At 39.6% G+C, this 21,481-nt stretch overlaps 1 protein-coding gene across 4 annotated transcripts in view; it reads right to left on the bottom strand.

Moving 5' to 3' along the window:
* CHRDL1 (chordin like 1) overlaps nt 1-21,481 on the bottom strand; it is a 150,023-nt gene that overhangs the window by 54,897 nt on the left and 73,645 nt on the right. For 2 of the 4 annotated variants that reach the window (XM_036017157.1, XM_036017156.1), the window contains exons 5-6: nt 8,967-9,112; nt 7,447-7,540 (exon numbers count right to left, since the gene is read on the bottom strand). In XM_036017157.1, coding sequence (XP_035873050.1) covers nt 7,447-7,540; nt 8,967-9,112 — 240 coding nt within the window. The remainder of the gene's footprint in view (nt 1-7,446; nt 7,541-8,966; nt 9,113-21,481) is intronic. The other 2 variants (XM_036017158.1, XM_036017159.1) reach the window with 1 other exon arrangement.

Raw genomic sequence — 21,481 nt, 5'->3', positions numbered from 1 at the left:
GTTCGAAGTTGTCCCAGAGGCTGCTTATAATGTACTCATAATTTTGGATTCTTTTTCTTCTTGTTAGTCTGATCGGTTGTTTTTTCTTCCTTTTTTATTGTTCTTCAAGTAAAGTTGTCTCCATTTTCCCACCAACACTCACCCACACCCCAGCCATCCCCACCTCCCACCTCCCCTTGGTTTTGTCCATGTGTCCTTCATAGATCTTCCTGAAGACCCTTCTTCCTTTTCCCCCATTATCCCCTTCCACCTCCCCTCTGGTTACTGTTGGTTTGTTCTTAATTTTAATGTCTCTGGTTATATTTTTCTTGCTTGTTTGTTTTGCTGATTAGGTTCCATTTATAGGTGAGGTGAATGGTATTTGTTTTTTACTGCCTGGCTTATTTCACTTAGCATAATGGTTTCCAGTTCCATCCATGTTGTCACAAGGGTAGGAGCTCTTTCTTTCTCTCTGCTGTGTAGTATTCCATTGTGTAAATATCCCATGTTTTTTTTTATCCATTCATTTACTAATAGGCACTTAGGTTGCTTCCAGCACTTGGCTATTATAAATTGTGCTGCTATGAACATTGAAGTGCATAGGTTCTTTTGGATTGATGTTTCAGGGTTCTTAGGATATAATTCTACCAGTGGAATTGCCAGGTTAAAAGGCAGTTCCATTTTTAGTTTTCTGAGGAAATTTCATACTGTTTTCCACAGCACCTGCACCAGTCTACATTCCCACCAACAGGGCACTAGGGTTCCCTTTTCTCCACATCCTTGCCAACACTTGTTGTTTGTTGATTTGTTTATGATGGCCATTCTGACTGGTGTGAAGTGGTATCTCATTGTGGTTTTAATTTGCATCTTTCTGATGGCTAGCGATGCTGAGCATCTTTGCACAGGAATCTGGGCCTTCTGTATGTCCTCTTTGGAGAGGTGTCTGTTCATCCTTTGCCCATTTTAAAATTCAGTTGCGTATCTTCCTGGAGTGGAGTCATGTGAGTTCTTTATATATTTTGGAGATGAAACCCTTCTCCGAGGTATCATTGGCAAATACGTTTTCCTATATAGTTGGTTCTCTTTTCATTTTAATGCTGTTTTCTTTAGCCATGCAGAAGCCTTTTAATTTGATGCAGTCCCATTTATTTATTCTTACCTTGATTTCCCTTGCTTTAGGGGTCACATTGGTAAAGACATTGCTGCGTGAATGTCTGAGATTTTCTGTTGATGTTTTCCTCTAGGGCTTCTTTGGTGTCATGACTTATATTTACATCTTTTACCCACTTTAAATGTATTTTTGTTTATGGTGTCAGTTAGTGATTGAGTATCATTTTTTCGCATGTAGCTGTCCAGATCTCCCAACACCATTTGTCAGAGAGGCTATTTTTACTCCATTTTATGCGTCTTCCCCCTTTGTTGAATACTAATTGACCATAGAGACTTGGGTTTATTTCTGGGCTCTCTATTCTGTTCCATTGGTCTATGTGTCTGTTCTTATGCTAGTACCACAGTGTTTTGATTAAGTGGCCTTGTAATACAGTTTGATATCAGGTATTGTGATCCCTCCTTCTTTGTTCTTCTTTCTCAAAATTGCTGTAGCTATTTAGGATCATTTATGGTTCCATATACATTTTTTAAATGTTTGTTCTTTATCTGTGAAATATGCCATTGGTACTTTAATAGGGATTGCACTGAATCTGTAAATTGCTTTGGGCAGTATGGTCACCTGGATGGTCTTAATTCTTCCAACCCATGAGCATGGTACATGCTTCCATTTGTTTGTGTCTTCCTCAATTTCTTTCTTCAGAGTTGTGTAGTTTTCTGAGTACAGGTCTTTTACCTCCTTGGTTAGGTTTATTCCTAAGTACTTTGTTTCTCATGTTGCTATATCAAATAGGATTGTATTTCTGATTTTCCTTTCTGATATTTCCTTGTTGGTATACAAAAAGGCCATTGATTTCTGGATATTGACTTTGTAACTGGCTGTTTTGCCAAATTCACTTATTAGGTCAAGTAGCTTTTTGTCCGAGTCTATAGGATTTTCTATGTACACTATCATGTCATGTGCAAACAATGACAGTTTTGCTTCCTCCTTTCCAATTTGGATACCTTTTATTTATTTTTCTTGTCTGATTACTATGGCTAGGACTGCCAACACTATGTTGAATAGAAGTGGTGAAAGTGGACATCCTTCTCTTGTTCCTGATCTTTGTGGGAAAGCTTTTAGTTTTTGTCCATTGAGTATGATGTTGGCTGGAGGTCTCTCAAATATAGAGGAATGCTCTCTCTATTCTGACTTTGTTCAGTGTTTTTATGATAAATGGGTTCTGTACCTTATCAAATGCTCTTTCTGCATCTATTGATATGATCATGTGATATTTGTCTTTCCTTTTGTTTATGTTATGTATTACATTTATTGATTTGCAAATATTGTATCATCCTTGCATCCCTGGGATAAATCCCACTTGATTATGCTGTATGATCTTTTTTTTTCTTCCTTATTTCCAAATATTGATCTGATTCTCGGCTTCCTCCACTGTAGTGTTCTTTCCCTGTAAGAACAGAGAAAAATATACCCTTCTTTTCTGACTGGATCTTTTCTATGTAGCTGAGGTCCTCACTAAGTTCCTTGAGCACCCTTATAACTGTGTTTTGAATTTTGCATCTGATAGATTGCTTTCTCCATTTCATTTAGCTCTTTTTCTGGAGTTTTGATCTGTTCTTTCATTTGGACCATGTTTCTTTGTCTCCCCATTGACATCCTCCCTGTGTTTGTTTCTATGTATTAGGTAAAGCTGCTTTGACCCTGTGTCTTGGTACTGTGGCCTAATGTAGTAGGTGTCTTATAGGTTTCAGTGGCACAGCCGCCTCTATCACCCAAGCTGGGTACTTGAGGTGCACCCTTTGTATGGACTGAGTACACCCTCCTCTTGTAGTTGGGCTTTGCTTTTGACAAGTCAGGGGGAGGGATTTACTCAGGCCAGTCAGCTGCAAGGATTGGCTGTGACCACTGACCATCAACCTCTACCCTCCAGGGAAAATAAGCTGTGCAGGGGCGGGGTGGTGGTGCTGCAACGTGGTCTGTAGCTGTGCACTGGGTGCACAGGCTCTGGGATTCCTGGGTGGCACAAGGCAAGGTCACCCCACACCTGTGTTTTGCCTGGGGCCACTCTGCCTGAGCTATAAAGCAATCTGAGATGGCTGCTACTTGTGCTGGGCTTAGAGATCCCCAGGTGAAGCTGATCCTGAATCTAGGCTGGCTGTTGTTAGTGCCAGGCTTGGGACTTGCTGAGGCCAGCTGTTGCCTGTTTGAGAGGATTTACAAAGTTGTGCAGTATGAGCTAAGACCAGCCATTCATATGGAAAAGCAGCTTGGATGGGCCAGTAAGTTGGCTGGGGTTTGATTTCTGGGGATCTCTAAGGCAGGTCAAACAGTGTTAGCCAGGTTGATGGAGTCTCAGATATTGTTCCAGCCTGCCAGCTGTATGGCCTCTGCTCACCTGTTGGCAGACGTTTTAGTTTCTTCCTGTATGTCACTGGTGCCTTTCAAGCTGCTACTCCAGTGGTGGAGCTCAGAGAGAGTGTGTCTGAGTAGGTGAGTCTGTGTGTGGGTTCTTTAAGAGGAGCAGCTTGGGGTTTCAGCAGTGTCTTCCACTGACTCAATCCCTGCTGGGTTTTGCAGCTAGAAGTTGTGGGGACTTATCTTCCTGGCATTGGAACTCTGGGCTGAGGCTCCTGGTGTGGGGCTGGGACCTCCTCTCTCCTGAGATATCCTTCCTGAATTTTTATCTCACACACATGGATGAGGGACCATCCATTTTGCATCTGCACGCCTCTTACCAGTCTGGATGGATGTGGTTTCCTTAAATCTATAGTTGTCTGAGTTCCATTCTACTTGATTTCTGGTGGTTCTGAGTGATGGTTGTTCTGTATTTTATTTGTAATTTTGATGTGGTTGTGCAAAAAGGCGAGCCATGTCTGCTTACGCTGTCATCTTGACTGGATGTCTCTCAGACTTCTAATAGTCTCAATTTAAGTGCACTAAACTAAGGTGTGAATCATGAATTCAGTCATCTACTTAATCTCAGGAATGGTTTCTGAAAGCTGTAGTCTATGGAACACGTGCATCAGAATAAATGGTGGGTCCTGTTAAAATGCACATCCTGGCTCCCCACTTCAAGGCCACAGAATTAGAATCTCTTCAATTGTGGATCTGAATTTCAACAAGTTTTTTAGATGACTCTGAAGCACACTAAAATTTGAAAAATATTGAGGAGTGGAAGAGAGAATAAAGGTACAAAGGTAAGAGAGAACAGAAACAATATAAGTGGAACCTGAGATGCATGAATGGAAGAATGTGAGCCTATAAAAGTAATTTGAGCTAGAGTTCGGAAGGACTTCACTGTGGGAGTCAGGGGGTTGACTTGTGTTCTACTGTCAACAGGGAGCTATTCCTCTCAGTGGCACACTGGATTGGTTAAGAGGCTGAAACCTGAATCCAGACTGTGAGGGTTCAAATTTTGCTCCTTGATTCACTAGCTATATGATCCTGGATAAGTCTTTTTAATTTTATTTCTAGTTTACATTCAACATTAGTTTGTATTAGCTTCAGGTGTACAGCATAGTGGTTAGATAATCATACTTTACAAAGTGTTCTGCCCAATACTTCCAGTACTTACATGGCACCATACATAGTGAAATAGGTGAAGGGGTTGAGAAGTGCAAATTGGTAGTTATAAAATGGTCATGGGAATATAAAGTACAGCATAGGAAATACAGTCAACAATATTGTAATAACTATATATGTGGCATTGGACAAGGTTATAACCCCTTTCTGGTTCAGTTTCATTATCTATAAAATGTAGATCATGGGATTAAATAAGTTCATATTGGTAAAGTGCATAAAATTGTGTTTGGCATATAGTTCAGAGTATGTGTCAGCATAAGGACTTTTAAGCAGGGGTGTATCATGGTTAAGGCTATCTTTTGGGAAAATTAAGCTGGTGGTAATGTATATTCATTCCCTACCCACAAATCTTATAATTTTTTTTTACCTCTCCGTGGTTCTCAAACTTGGCTACACACTGGAATAACCTCTGTCACACCCACCCCTTGTCTGGACATAAATTTACTAAGGTAATTCCAATCTGCACATGTAATTGAGAACCAATGTCCTAAATATATTTTAAATTTGTCCATTTTTTGGCAACAGAATCCTTATTATATGCATGATACCATGCTTGGTCCTCTTTCTGCATTATCTCATTTAAACCTCCCAACCATTTGGAGGTAGGTGTTAACATTATACTCACCTTAAAGATTGTTAAGAAAAATCCTGGGTACATTGCACATAATCACCCAGACAGAAAATAGAAGGTCTGGGATGAGAACTGAGGCAGCCTAGCTCCAGAGGCTCCATCTGAACCATTGCTTTACACTATGTCCCCAGAGCAGACACACTCTCTTCCACACTATTGAGACACCTTTCTGGTCTCTCCTCTTGCTTTATTGCCTCCTTCCAATCTAGACTGGACACAACAGCTATTAAGATTTTGAGAGACATCAACTGGATCATCTCATGCCCCTGTGTACAATCTTCCAATGGCTTCCCAATGCACTTAAAAACTGAAATCAAAACTCCTTTCTCATGGCCTTGAATATCCCACATGGTCTGACTCCTGTTCATGTCTCAAGCCTCATCCCCTGCTAATTTTGACCACAAACATTATATTCCAGCTACACTGATCCTTAAATTACTTGAATACTCTAAACTCTCTTCCTTTGAACTTGCTTTTCTTTCTGCCTCGAATTCTCTACCCCCAGGATCTTTGCATGGACGGCTCCTTTTCCTCGTTCAAGTCCGAGATTAAATGTTATCTCAGATAGCCCTTCCCAATCACTCAGCCTAAATGTTTTCATCTTTTATTTCCTATCAGTCCTTTATTTCCTTTATAGCACAGTGGCCCTTGGTATCCCTGGAGGATTGGCTCAGGATACCCCCTGTAGTTACCAAAATCTGAGAATGCTGAGATCCCTCATATAAAATGGTTTAGTATTTGCATATAACCCATACTTACATATATGCTACCGTGGGGTATGCCTATATATCACTTCATTCACATGGGTTCAGCATGGTGCTCAGCACATGGTAAATTCAAGTTTTCCTTTGGGAAACTTTTTGGGTTTTCTTTTTTAAATATTTCAAACTGTAATTGGTTGAATCCACAAATGTGTAACCAACAGATACAGAGAACCAACTATACTTGTACTGTTTATATTTAGATATTTGTTTTCTTATTTTTTTTGTTGTTGTTCTTTGTCCTCTCTGGTAAAATGTGAGTTACACAAGAACAAAGAATGTATCTTTGCTGCTATATATGCCAAATATGTTTGTATAGATTGTGTGCTCCACAAGGATGCCAAAGCTAGGGAGTGTATTCACAAGGATTTTCTGGCAAATGGTAGCAAAGTATCTTAAGCAAGGGGATCCCTTTTGTAATTCATATGAAGATGCTTGCTATAGAGTCTGGCATGTGCTCTGTATGTCTGCTGTATTTACTAATATGTATTGAGCTTCTAACACAATGCTGAACATACAATAGATGCTCAATTATTATGTTGATTGAATGGAAGGAAAGAAGACAAAACTAGGATACTGCCACAGGGAAAACAGAAAAAGGGAGGGATATAGAAGATTGCTAATAGATTTGGTAATTTGAGAGGACTCAGTAAAGGAGAAGCTAATGGTTATTATATTTGATCTTAGGAACTTAGAAAAAAAGTGGCGCCATTCAATATCAAATAAATAGAAGCCAGAGAAGAAAAAACTGGCTTGAGAAAATGACAATTCCATTGTAGATGACAATTCCATTGAAAAAATGATGCCTTACGTATGGATTTTATTGAGTTTGTCACCATCCTACAATGGGACTTTTAAGAATATACATAAATTTTCCTTGCACAGTGTTCAAAATGGTCATGTCAATGTTTTGCAAGGCCCATTCTATCTTTTAAGGCTGTGCAGGTAAATAGTCTGTGTTTTACAATACAATAAGATAGGGCCAAGCTAAAAGGGATTAAGGGGAAAGAGACAAAGACACTCAATTTCACAGTAGAGGGTGATTTGGAGGGCCTCCAAATCACAGAGGGCCTCCAAATCACCAAATGTAATGTCTTAACTGAACAGCTGCACTGGGTTCATTGATAGGGTTGCCAGTTCTTAAAGAGTCCTTCAGCCATGACTCGTGTGTCTCTTGCCACAATTCTGCATAGTTTCTTTCAAATGGTGGCTCTTTAAATTAGTGATTTTATTTTCTTTCTTTTTGTGTATGAAAACATCCCTAGAAACTAAGGCTACCACAGAAAAGTCACTTTCCCTAGGATACTGAGCAGATATTTTCCTCTCTTTTAAGTCTTGCTAGTCAGAGTGACATCACCACAGGTCTTGGGATGTGGGATACATACCTCTGCATACCTGGCAGCAGGAATCTGGAACAGACACAGGGAATGCACAGTTTAACTTGGGACAAGTCTTGAGACCACAGTACACATTCCCCTCCTGCCAAGGAGAAAGAGAATAAGATCACAAGGAGACTCATCTAGGTACCTGGGATGAGAAGAAGCTCAAAACATGGCTTCTCCATTCCCACAGTTGGTTGGTTCTAGGTACTTTCTAAATTTTATTAGGCATTATTTTCTTCTATTTACTATTTTTCCATGCCAGAGACTAAGTCACACAAGAGTTGGCAACCCTCATTATGCATCCTGGTCTAAGTTGGCACGAAGTCATGAATGTAAGGGCTGCTGTGGGCCACCAAATCAACAAATACAGTCATGTTCCTCTCTTCTCTGTTCATTGTAACCCTTGGCCCCCATCACCCCTCAGCTGGATGTTGGGGATTGCAGAAAATGGATTTGCATGATAACCACCTTTTGTAATTATCACTAGAATATCCCTTCCACACCCAAGAGATGAGCTCTCTGGGGTAATACAAACTATACAAATTATCTGAATTGGCAGCTCAGTCCAGCAAGAAGCAGAGAAGAGGATCAAGTTTACATGCTGTTATGTGTGTCTTTGCATAATCTCCATTTCCTAAAGTCCTATTTTACAAATATTATTCCTTAAGCATTGTTATTAGTTCTTAAAATCATATAATTCTGGTGCTAGACAGGTTTCTGAAAGGGTAAGAAGGCAAGGCCACAACCAAATTATCCCAAACTACTGAGATACTACTATATTTTTACTAAAAAAATCCCGATGTGAAGAGAGTCTATAACTTCCCTAGGAAATCCAGAGTTTAATGCCCCTTAGAGAAAGAAACAGTTGTTTCTACAACTAACTTCTTTCTCTCACACATCAGTTTAAATACCCATTTTACTCCATTTTCTGGTTCTGCCTATTTCATTTACTGGACTGCACAATTAGATAAAGATATAATCAGCATACTTTGTCCCTAAAGTATACACATTCTTTTGACAATGTCATAGGATCAGTCATGTGTTCTCAGGAGAGTTCTCATTGCAGGACACCAGAAATGAACTGGTTAGTAGAATACTTCAGAGATGAAACCAAGAGACACCTCATTTTCTTTGGAATTGCATTGAGTGGCTGTGCATGGGGACTGTGTTTTTTTCACCCATAGCATCCCCAAAACTTCAAATAATTGAGTCCTTCAAATTAAGACTTTAGTAGTATAGTTATTGTTAAAAGGAGTGCATATCAAGACCACTAGTTCATCTCTGTCCATTTAACCAGTCCTAAAGCTCTAAGAATGGGATATGACTGGGTCTGAGCTCTTCAACAGAGTTATTCAGGGTTAATGAAATCAGGGATTCTGGGTTGGCAGGTATGCTTATTACTTAAATGTACTTCATCTTCCATTCAAACACCCTAGAGTGTAGACTCAAAAAAGGTATAAACACAGAATATGCTCTCTCATTTGGTTAGGGGTTAACAGAGACAGTAAGATACAACATCTTACCGAACAGCTGCATTGGGTACATTGATTGGGTTGCTGGTTTGGAAAGAGTCCTTCAGCCATGAACAGCTCACCATGTTGGTAAATGGTCCCATTGTACTCGCATGACTTGCTGGTCACTTTATTGTTCACTGGGGATAAGGAGTCTTCTGGGACAGGGTGGAGAAAACCATAACAAGTATTGGCATCACTGCAAAGAATTTCATAAATCCCAACTGCAGGTGGGCTATACCACATAGAGAGAGTTAAAAGAGTCCCACCCATTCAGTGGCTGATGAAAAAATACAGATATGCCTTTCTTTATTGCACCTCACTTTATTGCACTTCATAAATGTTCCATTTTTTACAAAGTAAGGCAAGACCTCAACCTACACAAATATGATGACTTGCTTCATTGTGACACTTGCTTTTTTGAGTGGTCTAGAACCAATCTTGCAATATCTCTGAGGCACACCTATATTAAAGCAGTCAGACAAGAATAGCAACTGATATGACCATTATCCATTATTTCATTTTTTAATCATTTCTTGAGCAACTACTCTCTATGATAGGCACTAGAGAGAGATCAGATAAGGAGGACAGGAACCCTGTCTTGATGGAAATAACAGACCTAAAAAAATAAGGTATTGATCTTTTGGTAAGGATGGTGGCATAGGCACACATGGCTCGCCTTTTTGCACAACCACATCAAAATTACAAATAAAATATAGAACAACCATCACTCAGAACCACCAGAAATCAAGTAGAATGGAACTCAGACAACTATAGATTTAAGGAAACCACATCCATCCAGACTGGTAAGAGGCGTGCAGATGCAAAATGGATGGTCCCTCATCCATGTGTGTGAGATAAAAATTCAGGAAGGATATCTCAGGAGAGAGGAGGTCCCAGCCCCACACCAGGAGCCTCAGCCCAGAGTTCCAATGCCAGGAAGATAAGTCCCCACAACTTCTAGCTGCAAAACCCAGCAGGGATTGAGTCAGTGGAAGACACTGCTGAAACCCCAAGCTGCTCCTCTTAAAGAACCCACACACAGACTCACCTACTCAGACACACTCTCTCTGAGCTCCACCACTGGAGTAGCAGCTTGAAAGGCACCAGTGACATACAGGAAGAAACTGAAACGTCTGCCAACAGGTGAGCAGAGGCCATACAGCTGGCAGGCTGGAACAATATCTGAGACTCCATCAACCTGGCTAACACTGTTTGACCTGCCTTAGAGATCCCCAGAAATCAAACCCCAGCCAACTTACTGGCCCATCCAAGCTGCTTTTCCATATGAATGGCTGGTCTTAGCTCATACTGCACAACTTTGTAAATCCTCTCAAACAGGCAACAGCTGGCCTCAGCAAGTCCCAAGCCTGGCACTAACAACAGCCAGCCTAGATTCAGGATCAGCTTCACCTGGGGATCTCTAAGCCCAGCACAAGTAGCAGCCATCTCAGATTGCTTTATAGCTCAGGCAGAGTGGCCCCAGGCAAAACACAGGTGTGGGGTGACCTTGCCTTGTGCCACCCAGGAATCCCAGAGCCTGTGCACCCAGTGCACAGCTACAGACCACGTTGCAGCACCACCACCCCGCCCCTGCACAGCTTATTTTCCCTGGAGGGTAGAGGTTGATGGTCAGTGGTCACAGCCAATCCTTGCAGCTGACTGGCCTGAGTAAATCCCTCCCCCTGACTTGTCAAAAGTAAAGCCCAACTACAAGAGGAGGGTGTACTCAGTCCATACAAAGGGTGCACCTCAAGTACCCAGCTTGGGTGATAGAGGCGGCTGTGCCACTGAAACCTATAAGACACCTACTACATTAGGCCACAGTACCAAGACACAGGGCCAAAGCAGTTTTACCTAATACATAGAAACAAACACAGGGAGGATGTCAATGGGGAGACAAAGAAACATGGTCCAAATGAAAGAACAGATCAAAACTCCAGAAAAAGAGCTAAATGAAATGGAGAAAGCAATCTATCAGATGCAAAATTCAAAACACAGTTATAAGGGTGCTCAAGGAACTTAGTGAGGACCTCAGCTACATAGAAAAGATCCAGTCAGAAATGAAAGATACAAATTGAAATAACAATTTACAGGGAATGAGCAGTAGAGTGGATGAAGCCAAGAATCAGATCAGAGAATTGGAACATCAGGAAGCAAAAACAACCAATCAGAACAGTATGTAGAAAAAAGAACCCAAAAATAATGAGGATAGTGTAAGGAGCCTCTAAGACAACTTCAAGCAATCCAACATTCACATCATAGGGGTTCCAGAATGAGAAGAGAAAGAGCAAGAAATTGGAAATCTATTTCAAAAAATAATGAAAGAAAACTGCCTTAACTTGCTGAAGGAAATAGACATGCAAGTCCAGGAAGTACAGAGAGTCCCAAACAAGATGGTTGCAAATAGGTCCACTCCAAGGCACATCATAATTAAAATGCAAAAGCTTAAAGATCAGCAAGTGCAAAGAAGTTAGTTACCTACAGGGAATTTCCCATAAGACAGTCAGCTTATTGCTCAAAAGAAACTTTGCATGCTAGAAGCAATTGGCAAGAAATATTCAAAGTCACAAATATCAGAAACCTATGGCAAAGATTGTTCTACCCAGTAAGCTATCATTTGGAATTGAAGGGCAAATAAAGACCTTCCAACACAAGAAAAAGCTAAGGGAGTTCATCATCACCAAACCATTGTTATATGAAATGTTAAAGGGATGTATTTAAGAAAATGAAGAATATAAAAACTTTGAACAATAAAATGGAAATAAATACAAATCTGTCAACAATTGAATCTAAAAAATGAACTAAGCAAACAAGAAGAACAGTGACAGAATCATGGATATGGAGAATGTTTTGATGGTTCCAGATGGGAGGGGAGTGTGGGTGAATGGTTGAAGAGGTGAGGGGATTAAGAAGTTCAGTCCTGGCTGGTATAGTTCAGTGGATTGAGTGCAGGCCTGTGAACCAAAGTGTGGCTGGTTCGATTCCTGGTCAGGGCACATGCCTGGATTGTGGACCAGGTCCTCAAGTGTTGGAGCATGCAACAGGCAACCATCCATTGATGTTTCTCTCCCTTTCTTTCTCCTTCCCTTCCCCTGTCTCTAAAAATAAATAAATAAAATCTTTAAAAAAAGAAAATGAACTAAGGCCCTAGCTGGTGTGGCTCAGTGGATTGAGTGCCCGCCTATGAACCAAAGGGTCACTGGTTCAATTCCCAGTCTAGGGCACATGCCTGGGTTGTGGACCAGTTCCCAGTAGAGGACATGTGAGAGACAACTACACATTGATGTTTGTCTCCCTCTCTTTCTCCCTCCCTTCCCCTCTGTAAAAATAAAATATTTTTAAGAAATTACAAAAAAATTTTTTAAAAAGAAGTGAAAATAGGCAGTCACAGAATAGCCATTGGGATGTAAAGTATAGTGTAGGAAATGGAGTAGCCAAAGAATTTATATGCATGACCCATGGACATAATGATGGTGGAGGGATTGCCTGAGGGAGTGGGGAGTGCTGGGTGGAGAGGGGCAAAGGGGGAGAAATCAGGACAACTGTAACATCATAATCAACAAAACATAATTTAAAAATAAAAATAAGGTATTAACTTGCCTAGAAAGAGGGAGTCCTTTGAGAGGAAGAACTATCTAATTATCCTGGTAATTTTACTCTTTCCCATGTTTTATATCAATTGGTATCTGCTTGGGTGTTTGTTCTAGCCTCTGGAGTCTTTGGCTATTTTTAATCCCTTCACTAAGATTACACCCTGCCTCCCACTCTTTCCACCTATTGAAGTCCTATTTAATTTTGAAGGCTCAGCAAATGTTACTTTTCCTCCCTCCATGAAGCATTCCCTAATAGCTCCAGCCCACAATCAGGATCTTTCAAGGCATCTGATGTTTGAAGCACACAGTCTGGCACTTGAATATTACTGTAACTCATACTTGTCAATTACAGTCACCTAGCCAACAACTTACACAAAGATTTCACATACAGTGGAGCCTCATAACAACCTTGTCAATAAAGTAAGGCAGATTTGTATCCTCATTTTTAAATTTGAGGGTAACAATTTCTGAGGTTGAGAGCCTTATCTGAAGTCATCAAAGTATTGAGTGATAAAAAAGGAATTGAAATCTGATCTCCTGAACCTACCTACCTTTCTATCTATCTATCTATCTATCTATCTATCTATCTATCTATCTATCATCTACCTATCATATCTTTCTATCAACATATGTGTACATCTGTATGTATTACTTTTTGAGAACTGGGACTCTGCCTTATATGTCTCTTTTCTCCATGGAGTCTAGTGCAGGACTGTCATGTAGCAAAAAATCAATGCACTTGGTGAGTTGACTCTAAGTAAATGACCTCAAGAAGTCTTTTTGCTGGGCTTTCTTAAAGTGCATGATGCATACACATTCAAATACACACATACACATACATCCCCCCCAAACAACAGTGAACAAGCATGCAGATTAAACTAATCATTGATGTGCAAATTAATAATAGATACAAGCAGAGCTCAGAAAATGCCTGTTTTGGGATATGAAAGAAAAGAAACCAGGGGAATTGTGTTTCTGTAACAGAAGGTTTTGAGAGTTAAACCATCCTTTCTTTTCCATTAGTCAAAATTATAGTGAAAATGAGTTCATTTTATGGGCAAATTATACCTCAATATAACTGTTAAAAATATGGAATGGAATTATGCTCAGGACATAGGTAAAAATGTTAATGGCTAATAATAACAAGAAAATATTAATTCAATAGCTAACACTTATTGAGCCTTAATTAATATGCCAGGCACAATGGTGAGTGGATTTCCAAATGTTATTTTATTGCCTCTACTAACAATGTTTTCATATAGACATTATGATTATGATTATCCCATTTTGCTGATGAGAAATCTAAGGCTTATGAAATTAAATGACTTGCCCCAAGTTACACAACTTGTAATTGGTAGTGCCATGATCTGAATTGATGTCTGACTGATTCTGGAATCTTTCCTCTTAGCCACTATCAAGGATGATGCCAATCACATCACACCTGTAATAAGGAAGGGATCATAATTTAAAAACCAAAACCAATGGAATATGAAAACTGTCTCATCCTTCTAGAATGTTTTAGTACCAAGTACTTAGAAAACTGATATTGCACTTTCTTTGGCTTCAATGATTCTGGTGACTAACTCAATTCTATGCTTTGCTAAATAAATTTATCTAGCCTCAATTTCTGAGCAACCCACCTCTTGGATGTTAACTACTCATTAATGACCTCTTACAGGGTACAAAAGAAGTCCCTTAATTTTGCTGAAAAAGAAGCAGTCTTAGCTCCTAAAAAAGTGTTGAATTCATACTAATGGACCCTCTGGTCTGGGCTATGACTCCTGCTCTTGCCAACAAATACACACAGGCAGATACCTGCAGCTAGTTGGGAGGACTGAATGAAATACACTGGGGAAACAACAGGAGCATTGCCCCCTGAGTTCTAATTATAGCAAACCTCAGTATTTTTTAATAAAGGGAAACTAGGATGACCTACAAAATAATATTTGCCATGATTCTTACAGGAGCTGGTAGATCTTTAGAATACCAAAAGAAAAAATGTTTTAAATTATTTTGCCTCAAAGGAATGTGAATTGATTTTTGAATTGGAACCTCACGAAGGGATCAACAGCAAGACAACCACAGGATGAGGCTGTCCAGTGGAAGCATGACTTGGAGAGTCTTTCTTGCAATGGTCTTCAGAGTAACCTGATGTTAGAGTCTATTCATCTACTCAATAGGAGATGGATAAAAAGCAAAAGAGAGGAAGATAAAACAGAGTAAAAAGAAGCCACTTATTGTTATGCTTAACACTAGTTTCATACAGTAAATTTAACATCTTCCCATTTATTCTTATTTCATTCATCTACTATCCCTAATGGAGTGGTGGGAAAATTATGAAAATGGAGCTTACTGATGTCCCCCAAATTTTGGCCCATGCTACACAGTTATTTATTGGGAGAGTCAACTTAGAAATACAGTTTGCCTACATCAACTTTATATTTTTATGTTAAAACTAGGGGGAAGAAAAATAAAATTGCTACCAGGAAAGATATTTGTGCTCCCATGTTTACTGCAGCATTATTCACCATAGCCAAGATACAGAAACTATCTAAGTGTCCATTGATGGATGAATGGATAAAGAAATTGTGATATATGTTTATGTGTGTGCATATACATACACACACAGTGGAATATTATTCTGCCTTAAAAAGAGGTCCTGCCATTTGCAACAATATGGATGAACCTAAAGGACATTGTGCTAATTGAAATAAGCCAAATATAGAAAGAAAAAACCTGCATAATCTCACTTATATGTAAATTTTTTGAAAAGTTGCGTACACAGAAGCAGAGAATATAGAAAAGTGGTTACCAGGGCAGGGGGCTGGGGGAAATTGGGAGATGTTGGTCAAAAGGTACAAAGTTGCAGTTATGTAAAATGAATAACTCTACAGATCTAATGTACAGCATGATGACTATAGTTAATAACATTGTATTGTTATACTGGAAATATGCTAAGAGAGTAAATTTCAGATGGACTCATGACAAAATAAATAGTAGCTATGTGAGAAGATGATGTTAATTAGCTTGAGTGTAGTAATCTTTTGAATATGTATATGCATATCAAATAAGCATGTTGTACACCTTAAATATATACAATTTTTACTAAAGAATTTTTTTTTAAACTGGGGGAAGGATCACTGAGTCATAACCTAACATCTGGTACCCATTCTTCATATCCTTGCACAAGCCATTTTCCCTCCTTGGGTCTCAATTTTTCTATGTAATAAGATGTGGGACTCAGATCTCTCCTTGCATTTTTAGAGGACCAACACAGCATGCAAGGAAGCACAGATTTTCCAAGGTGACTGGGCTTCTAAGCAACTATCCTTGAAACATTTTGTTCCTAGCTGAAAACTGGCATAAAATCAGTCCAAAGCAAAGCTGGCTTTGGGGTCCATCAGGAAAAATGCTACACTACAAATGACGAGGCTGTATGGTATCTACCTTCAGCCATCTCCCATGTCAAATCCCACATAGAACTCTGAGGAGTGAAGGAAAGGCATCATGGGGTAAACAGACGACAAAAAAAAAAGCATTAAGGCGTCTAACTAGAGTTGTGCTGGGAAAAGAAACTGTTTCTTCTCCTTCAGAGAGGGATGGTCTTATATGGGAAGGTGGGGGAGGCAAAAGTAGCTTTACAGTTGTGAGTAGATGAAACAGAGTTTATTCTTTTATTATTATTTATTAATTATTATATTATTTCTCATATGAACAACTGCAAGCCTACTTTTGTCCACATCTCTATATAAGCAGAACTATGATTTCTGGGGTTCTCAGAAAACACTCTTATCCTAAATATCTCTCACCTCCCTTCTACCATGGGTGCCTAAAATGCTTACAAGTTCATTTCTTTGGGGTATATGGTTGCCTTTTCACAATCAAATTTTATAATCCCCAAACTTCTGTGAGAGGCTATATATTGTCACTAACATCTTAGCATAAATAACTTTGCTGCAGGCTTTTTCTCTTTTTTTGTTTCCTTCAGGGAAACTGGCAAATTTCACTAAAAAGCCTGTGGTTCTATCCTATTTCCAGTGGTATGCCATTCTCACCACTCCTGGCACTATGCTTCTTCTCACACTCTGGAACCCAAAATCCTAATGCAGATTATTCTCTTCTCCACTGCCCTTACCCTCAATTGTCCATTTTCTTAGTGGAGCAGTTCTTGGCTAGTCAGAAAAACTGCTTGTATAACAAGAGACAGATAAGCTCTCAGTGTTAATGCAATAAAATACAAACCTGTCCAGAGCTCCCAGATATTAATCTCCATGACTCCAAGCCCTCCCTTCTTTTGCCCTTGCTAATGTTAATTGGGTTCCTACTTTATTTTGGTGACTGAAACTTGTGGATGTAAAAAGGGCAAGCATCCTCACAAGGTGATCCCATAATAAATTCCTAATAAGACAGCTCCTGGTGCATAGTCATACCTCAGGCCAATAACATCCTTATTAAAAGGTTAATCTTTACTTTAAGTGAGCCCTGTCCATTTTTCTTTTGCATTTATGTCAAGACAACCTTTGAAATGCCTCTTTTTAGACCCCTGGGAAGCATAACCACCCTCAAGGAAGCACAGAATCTTGTTAACAATCCCGTAAACTGATCCAGCATTGCTTTCTCCAACTTTCACATAATCTCCCTTACATTCCCTCCTTAATTCCACATGTATAAAAGAAACTGTAAAACTGTCATTCTCTGGAGCATTTGAGATCTTTCTTCCTGGCAATGTCATCAGTTTGGCTGAAATAAACTCTTATGTATATTCTCTACAGGTCTGGACATTTCCTGTGTTGACAGCCTGATGCTGATATTTCTGGTCTGCTTCTCAATCATTCTACTGGTGTAGTCCCATCATATCTACAGGCCATTTAGAGATGGTGGTGAATGGGAGGTATAGAGATGAGGGTAAAATGCTTGAAAGAAGAGGTTATGTTCCCTTTAACTACCATCACACACACACACACACACACACACACACACTAAAACAGAACTGTATACCTTGGTCAGGTAGCTCAGTTGGTTAGAGCATCATCTGGATATACCAAGGTTGCTGATTCAATCCCTGGTAAGGGCACATGTGTAAATAAGTGGAGGAACAAATCAATGTCTGCTTGTCTGTCTGTCTGTATGTCTCTCTCTCTCTCAAACAAAAACAAAAACAAAACAGAACTATAGAGTTGAAAGGGCTTGACCCTAGATCTCAGAAAAAACAAGGAAACTGGCAAAAGGTCTAGGAAACAAAGTTGTGGGGTAGATCAGATACAATATTTTTCAACTCTGTATTTCACAACAATGCAAGCAAAAATAATTGTACCTGGTCTCTGGGGTTCACAAACATTAAGTACAAATTCTGGATTTGGCATGTCTTGGGTCTGTGACCTTGGGAAGGCTACTTATTTCTTTGCATCTTGGTTTCCTCATCTTTAAAATGAGTGTGCCATCCACCTTACATGGCTGTGAGGCTTAAAGATCATTTATTTTTACCAGCTCAAAGGTATGTGATACATAATGAAATTCACAGTAAATGATAAATGGTGCCTCTACAAGAAGGCACACAGAAGGAAGCAATAAACTTGAAAACCATGCAAGGATTTCCCTTGTTTCCATGGATGACTGGACAATTAGCTAAAAGGCATTAGCATTATATGGTAGGTGCTGTGGGGATAAAGACAGTTAAGATAACTGTTTCCCTCTTTTTCCCTTCTTCATTTAACACATATTTATGGAGGTGTTTTACTATACCTGGCACTAATAGCTCCTTGACTATTCCTTGGCAACAGCTGGTACCATGCTAGGATAGAGCTACAAAGGTAAATAAAACATGTCCTTGATTTCATGGGGAATCCTGCACTCATTGGAGGGCTTAGCATAAGAAGGTGTTAGATGATAACATATTTAAATAACACGTGAGGGTTAAGAATGGAAGGGAGGTCAAATTACCACAAATTTCCAAATGATGTCAAATGGGAAGGAGTGCCAACTATACCACTAAGGATTCAGATTAGATATTAGAAAGCATTCCCAACTGTATTTCTCATTCAAAAATTAAATTTGAAGTGCTCATGATTGAAAAAATACTTTGCTCATAGACCAGGGGCTACACTAGGTGACTATTTTGGGTTCCTTACAACAATAGGAATCAATCCCACAAAGCTGGTCATAGTAGCCCTGCCCCATCCTAAGAGTAAGACAGTCTGTGGTCCCAGTCTGACTGCACTGAGATGGTTTTCTCCTACTGGTGCTATTCAACACTTTTGGGAAAAGTGAGAACTATTACATTGCTTTCTAAAACACATTTTTTCAAAATGTGTAAATTTGGGCTGGCTGTTAAGCCTTGGTCCAAATGGAAAGAAAACAAGGAAGATAAGGGTTCTAGTGGGAAGCTACCTGTGCTTCTCCAAACAGAGCTGCTGTAGTGAAGGGAGGGATGTCTGGGCATTGCAGCTTGGTGAGGCTAGGTCAGAGAATACAGCAAGGATGTGACACATCTTGCAGAATAACTACTTGCCAAACAATAAGCAGTATGTAGTCCCCTTTCAAAAAGGAACAGTGCTCACCCTCTGAGGCCATGTGGCTTTAGATGATTTTTTGGGGGGGATGTTCACTAAAAACAAAGGTACTATTTCAAATGGGTACACCAGCTAAACCAATGATACCTAAAGTTTAGATATCCCCCTTCCGCCTTTAAATGGAACATAATCAACAAAAGAAAAAAGCAAACAAATATAACCAGAGTCACTGAAATTAAGAACAATCTAACAATAGCCAAAGGGTGGGAGGGGACAATGGGGAGAAGGATTTTCAGGTATTACCATAAAGGGCACATGGACAAAACCAAGGGGGAAGGTGGAAGCAAGGGAAGGAGGTGGGCTTGGATGGGGTGGGGGGAAAATGCAGACAACTGTAATTGAAAAACAATAAAATAATAAAAAAATAAATTGTCCAATTGGGGTTCAAATTCCAGTTCTACTATTAATTAGTTACCACTTACTAGCTGAGAAGGTCGCTTTACTTTTCTGAGTCCCAGTGTCCCCACCTGTAAAATTGGGCTGATAATAGTATCTACCTCACAAGTTGTAAGGATCACAGGAGGTAAGACATATAACATGTGCAGCATAGTAATGGTTATTTATTAATATTTAGTAAATGCTGTTATTATATTACTATTAGCTGTGAATGATAGCATTTCTGGAAGATAGGAATCAGGCTAGTAAGAAAAGAGATGTGGGGCTGTCTGTCCTTAGATTGCCTGTAATAGAGCAAATGTTCGTGTTCTTCCCAAATTCATGTTGAAAATATAATCTCAAAAATGCAGGAGTTCTGGCCAAGATGGAGGCATAGGTAGAAATACTTCACTTCATCGCCCAACCAAAAGAAGGATAACAACCAATTTAAAAATATAAACAACTTGAATTGTCAGAAAATCAAACTTCATGGAACTCTGACAACCAAGGCATTAATGAAGCATTCATCCAGACCAGTAGGAGGGGCAGACCTCTCCAGGTGGAGAGGACCCATGGCAAGGCAGTGGATGTGCGGGTGAGGCTAGGCTTGCTGACAGGGAAACTAAAGACTCAAAACCTCTAGCTGTAAAATCCTGTGGGGGTTGCGAAGGCAGGAGAAACTCCCAGTCTCACAGAGGAGTTCATTGGAAAGTGGGACTAGAGCAGAGCAAGCCAGCAGCATTGTTCCCTCTCTGACCCCTCCCCCACAGACAGCACCACAACACAGCAAAGAGGGTTGCCTAACCCTGGCAAATTTCTAAGGCTTTGCCCCTTACAACTTAACAGGTGTGCTGAGACAAAGAAATATTAGCCCAAATGAAAGAACAGATCAAAACTCTAAAGAAAGAGCTAAGTGATGAGGAGATAGCTAATCTATATGATACAGAGTTCAAAACACTGGTAATCAGTATGCTCACAGAACTGACTGTGCTCGGTTGCAAAATGAAGGAAGGAATGAAGGCTATACAAAGTGAAATAAAGCAAAAAATACAGGGAACCAACAGTGAAGGTAAAAAAACTGGGACTCAAATCAATAATTTGGAACAAAGGGAAGAAATAAACATCCAACCAGAACAGAATGAAGAAATAAGAATTCAAAAAAAAATGAGGAGAGGCTTAGGAACCTCCAGGACAACTTTAAGTGCTCCAACATCAGAATAATAGGGGTGCCAGAAGGAGAAGAAGAGCAAGAAATTGAAAACTTATTTGAAAAAAAAAATCATGAAGGAGAACTTCCCTAGTCTGGCAAAGGAAATAGACTTCTAGGAAGTCCAGGAAGCCCAGAGAGTCCCAAAGAAATTGGACCCAAGGAGGAACACACCAAGGCACATCATAAAGATAAGGAGAGAATCTTAAAAGCAGCTGGAGGAAAGGAAAGAGTTACTTAAAAGAAGTACCCATAAGGCTATCCGCTGATTTCTCAGAAGAAAATTTACAGGCAAGAAGGGGCTGGAAAGAATTGTTTGAAGTCATGAAAGGCAAGGACCTACATCCAAGATTCCTCTATCCAGCAAAGCTATTATTTAGAATGGAAGGACAGAAAAAGTGCTTCCCAGAAAAGGTCAAGTTAAAGGAGTTCACCATCACCAAGCCATTATTATATGAACTGTTAAAGGGACTTATCTAAGAAAAAGAAGATAAAAACTATGAACAGTAAAATGAAACAAACTCACAACTATCAACAACTGAACCTAAAAAAATAAATAAAAACTAAGCAAACAACTAGAACAGGAATAGAATCACAGAAAAGGAGATCACATGGAGGGTTATTAGTGGGGATGAGGAGGGGGAGAATGGGGGAGAAGGTACAGGAAATAAGAAGTGTAATTGGTAGGCAAAAAATAGACAGGTAAAAGTTGATAATAGTATAGGAAACAAAGAAGCCAAAGAACTTATATGTGCAACCATGGACATGAAGTAAGGTGGC

This window comes from Phyllostomus discolor, chromosome X (assembly GCF_004126475.2).
Source record: "Phyllostomus discolor isolate MPI-MPIP mPhyDis1 chromosome X, mPhyDis1.pri.v3, whole genome shotgun sequence".
Classification (NCBI taxonomy): domain Eukaryota; kingdom Metazoa; phylum Chordata; class Mammalia; order Chiroptera; family Phyllostomidae; genus Phyllostomus; species Phyllostomus discolor.
This window is presented reverse-complemented; position numbering and strand designations above follow the sequence as displayed.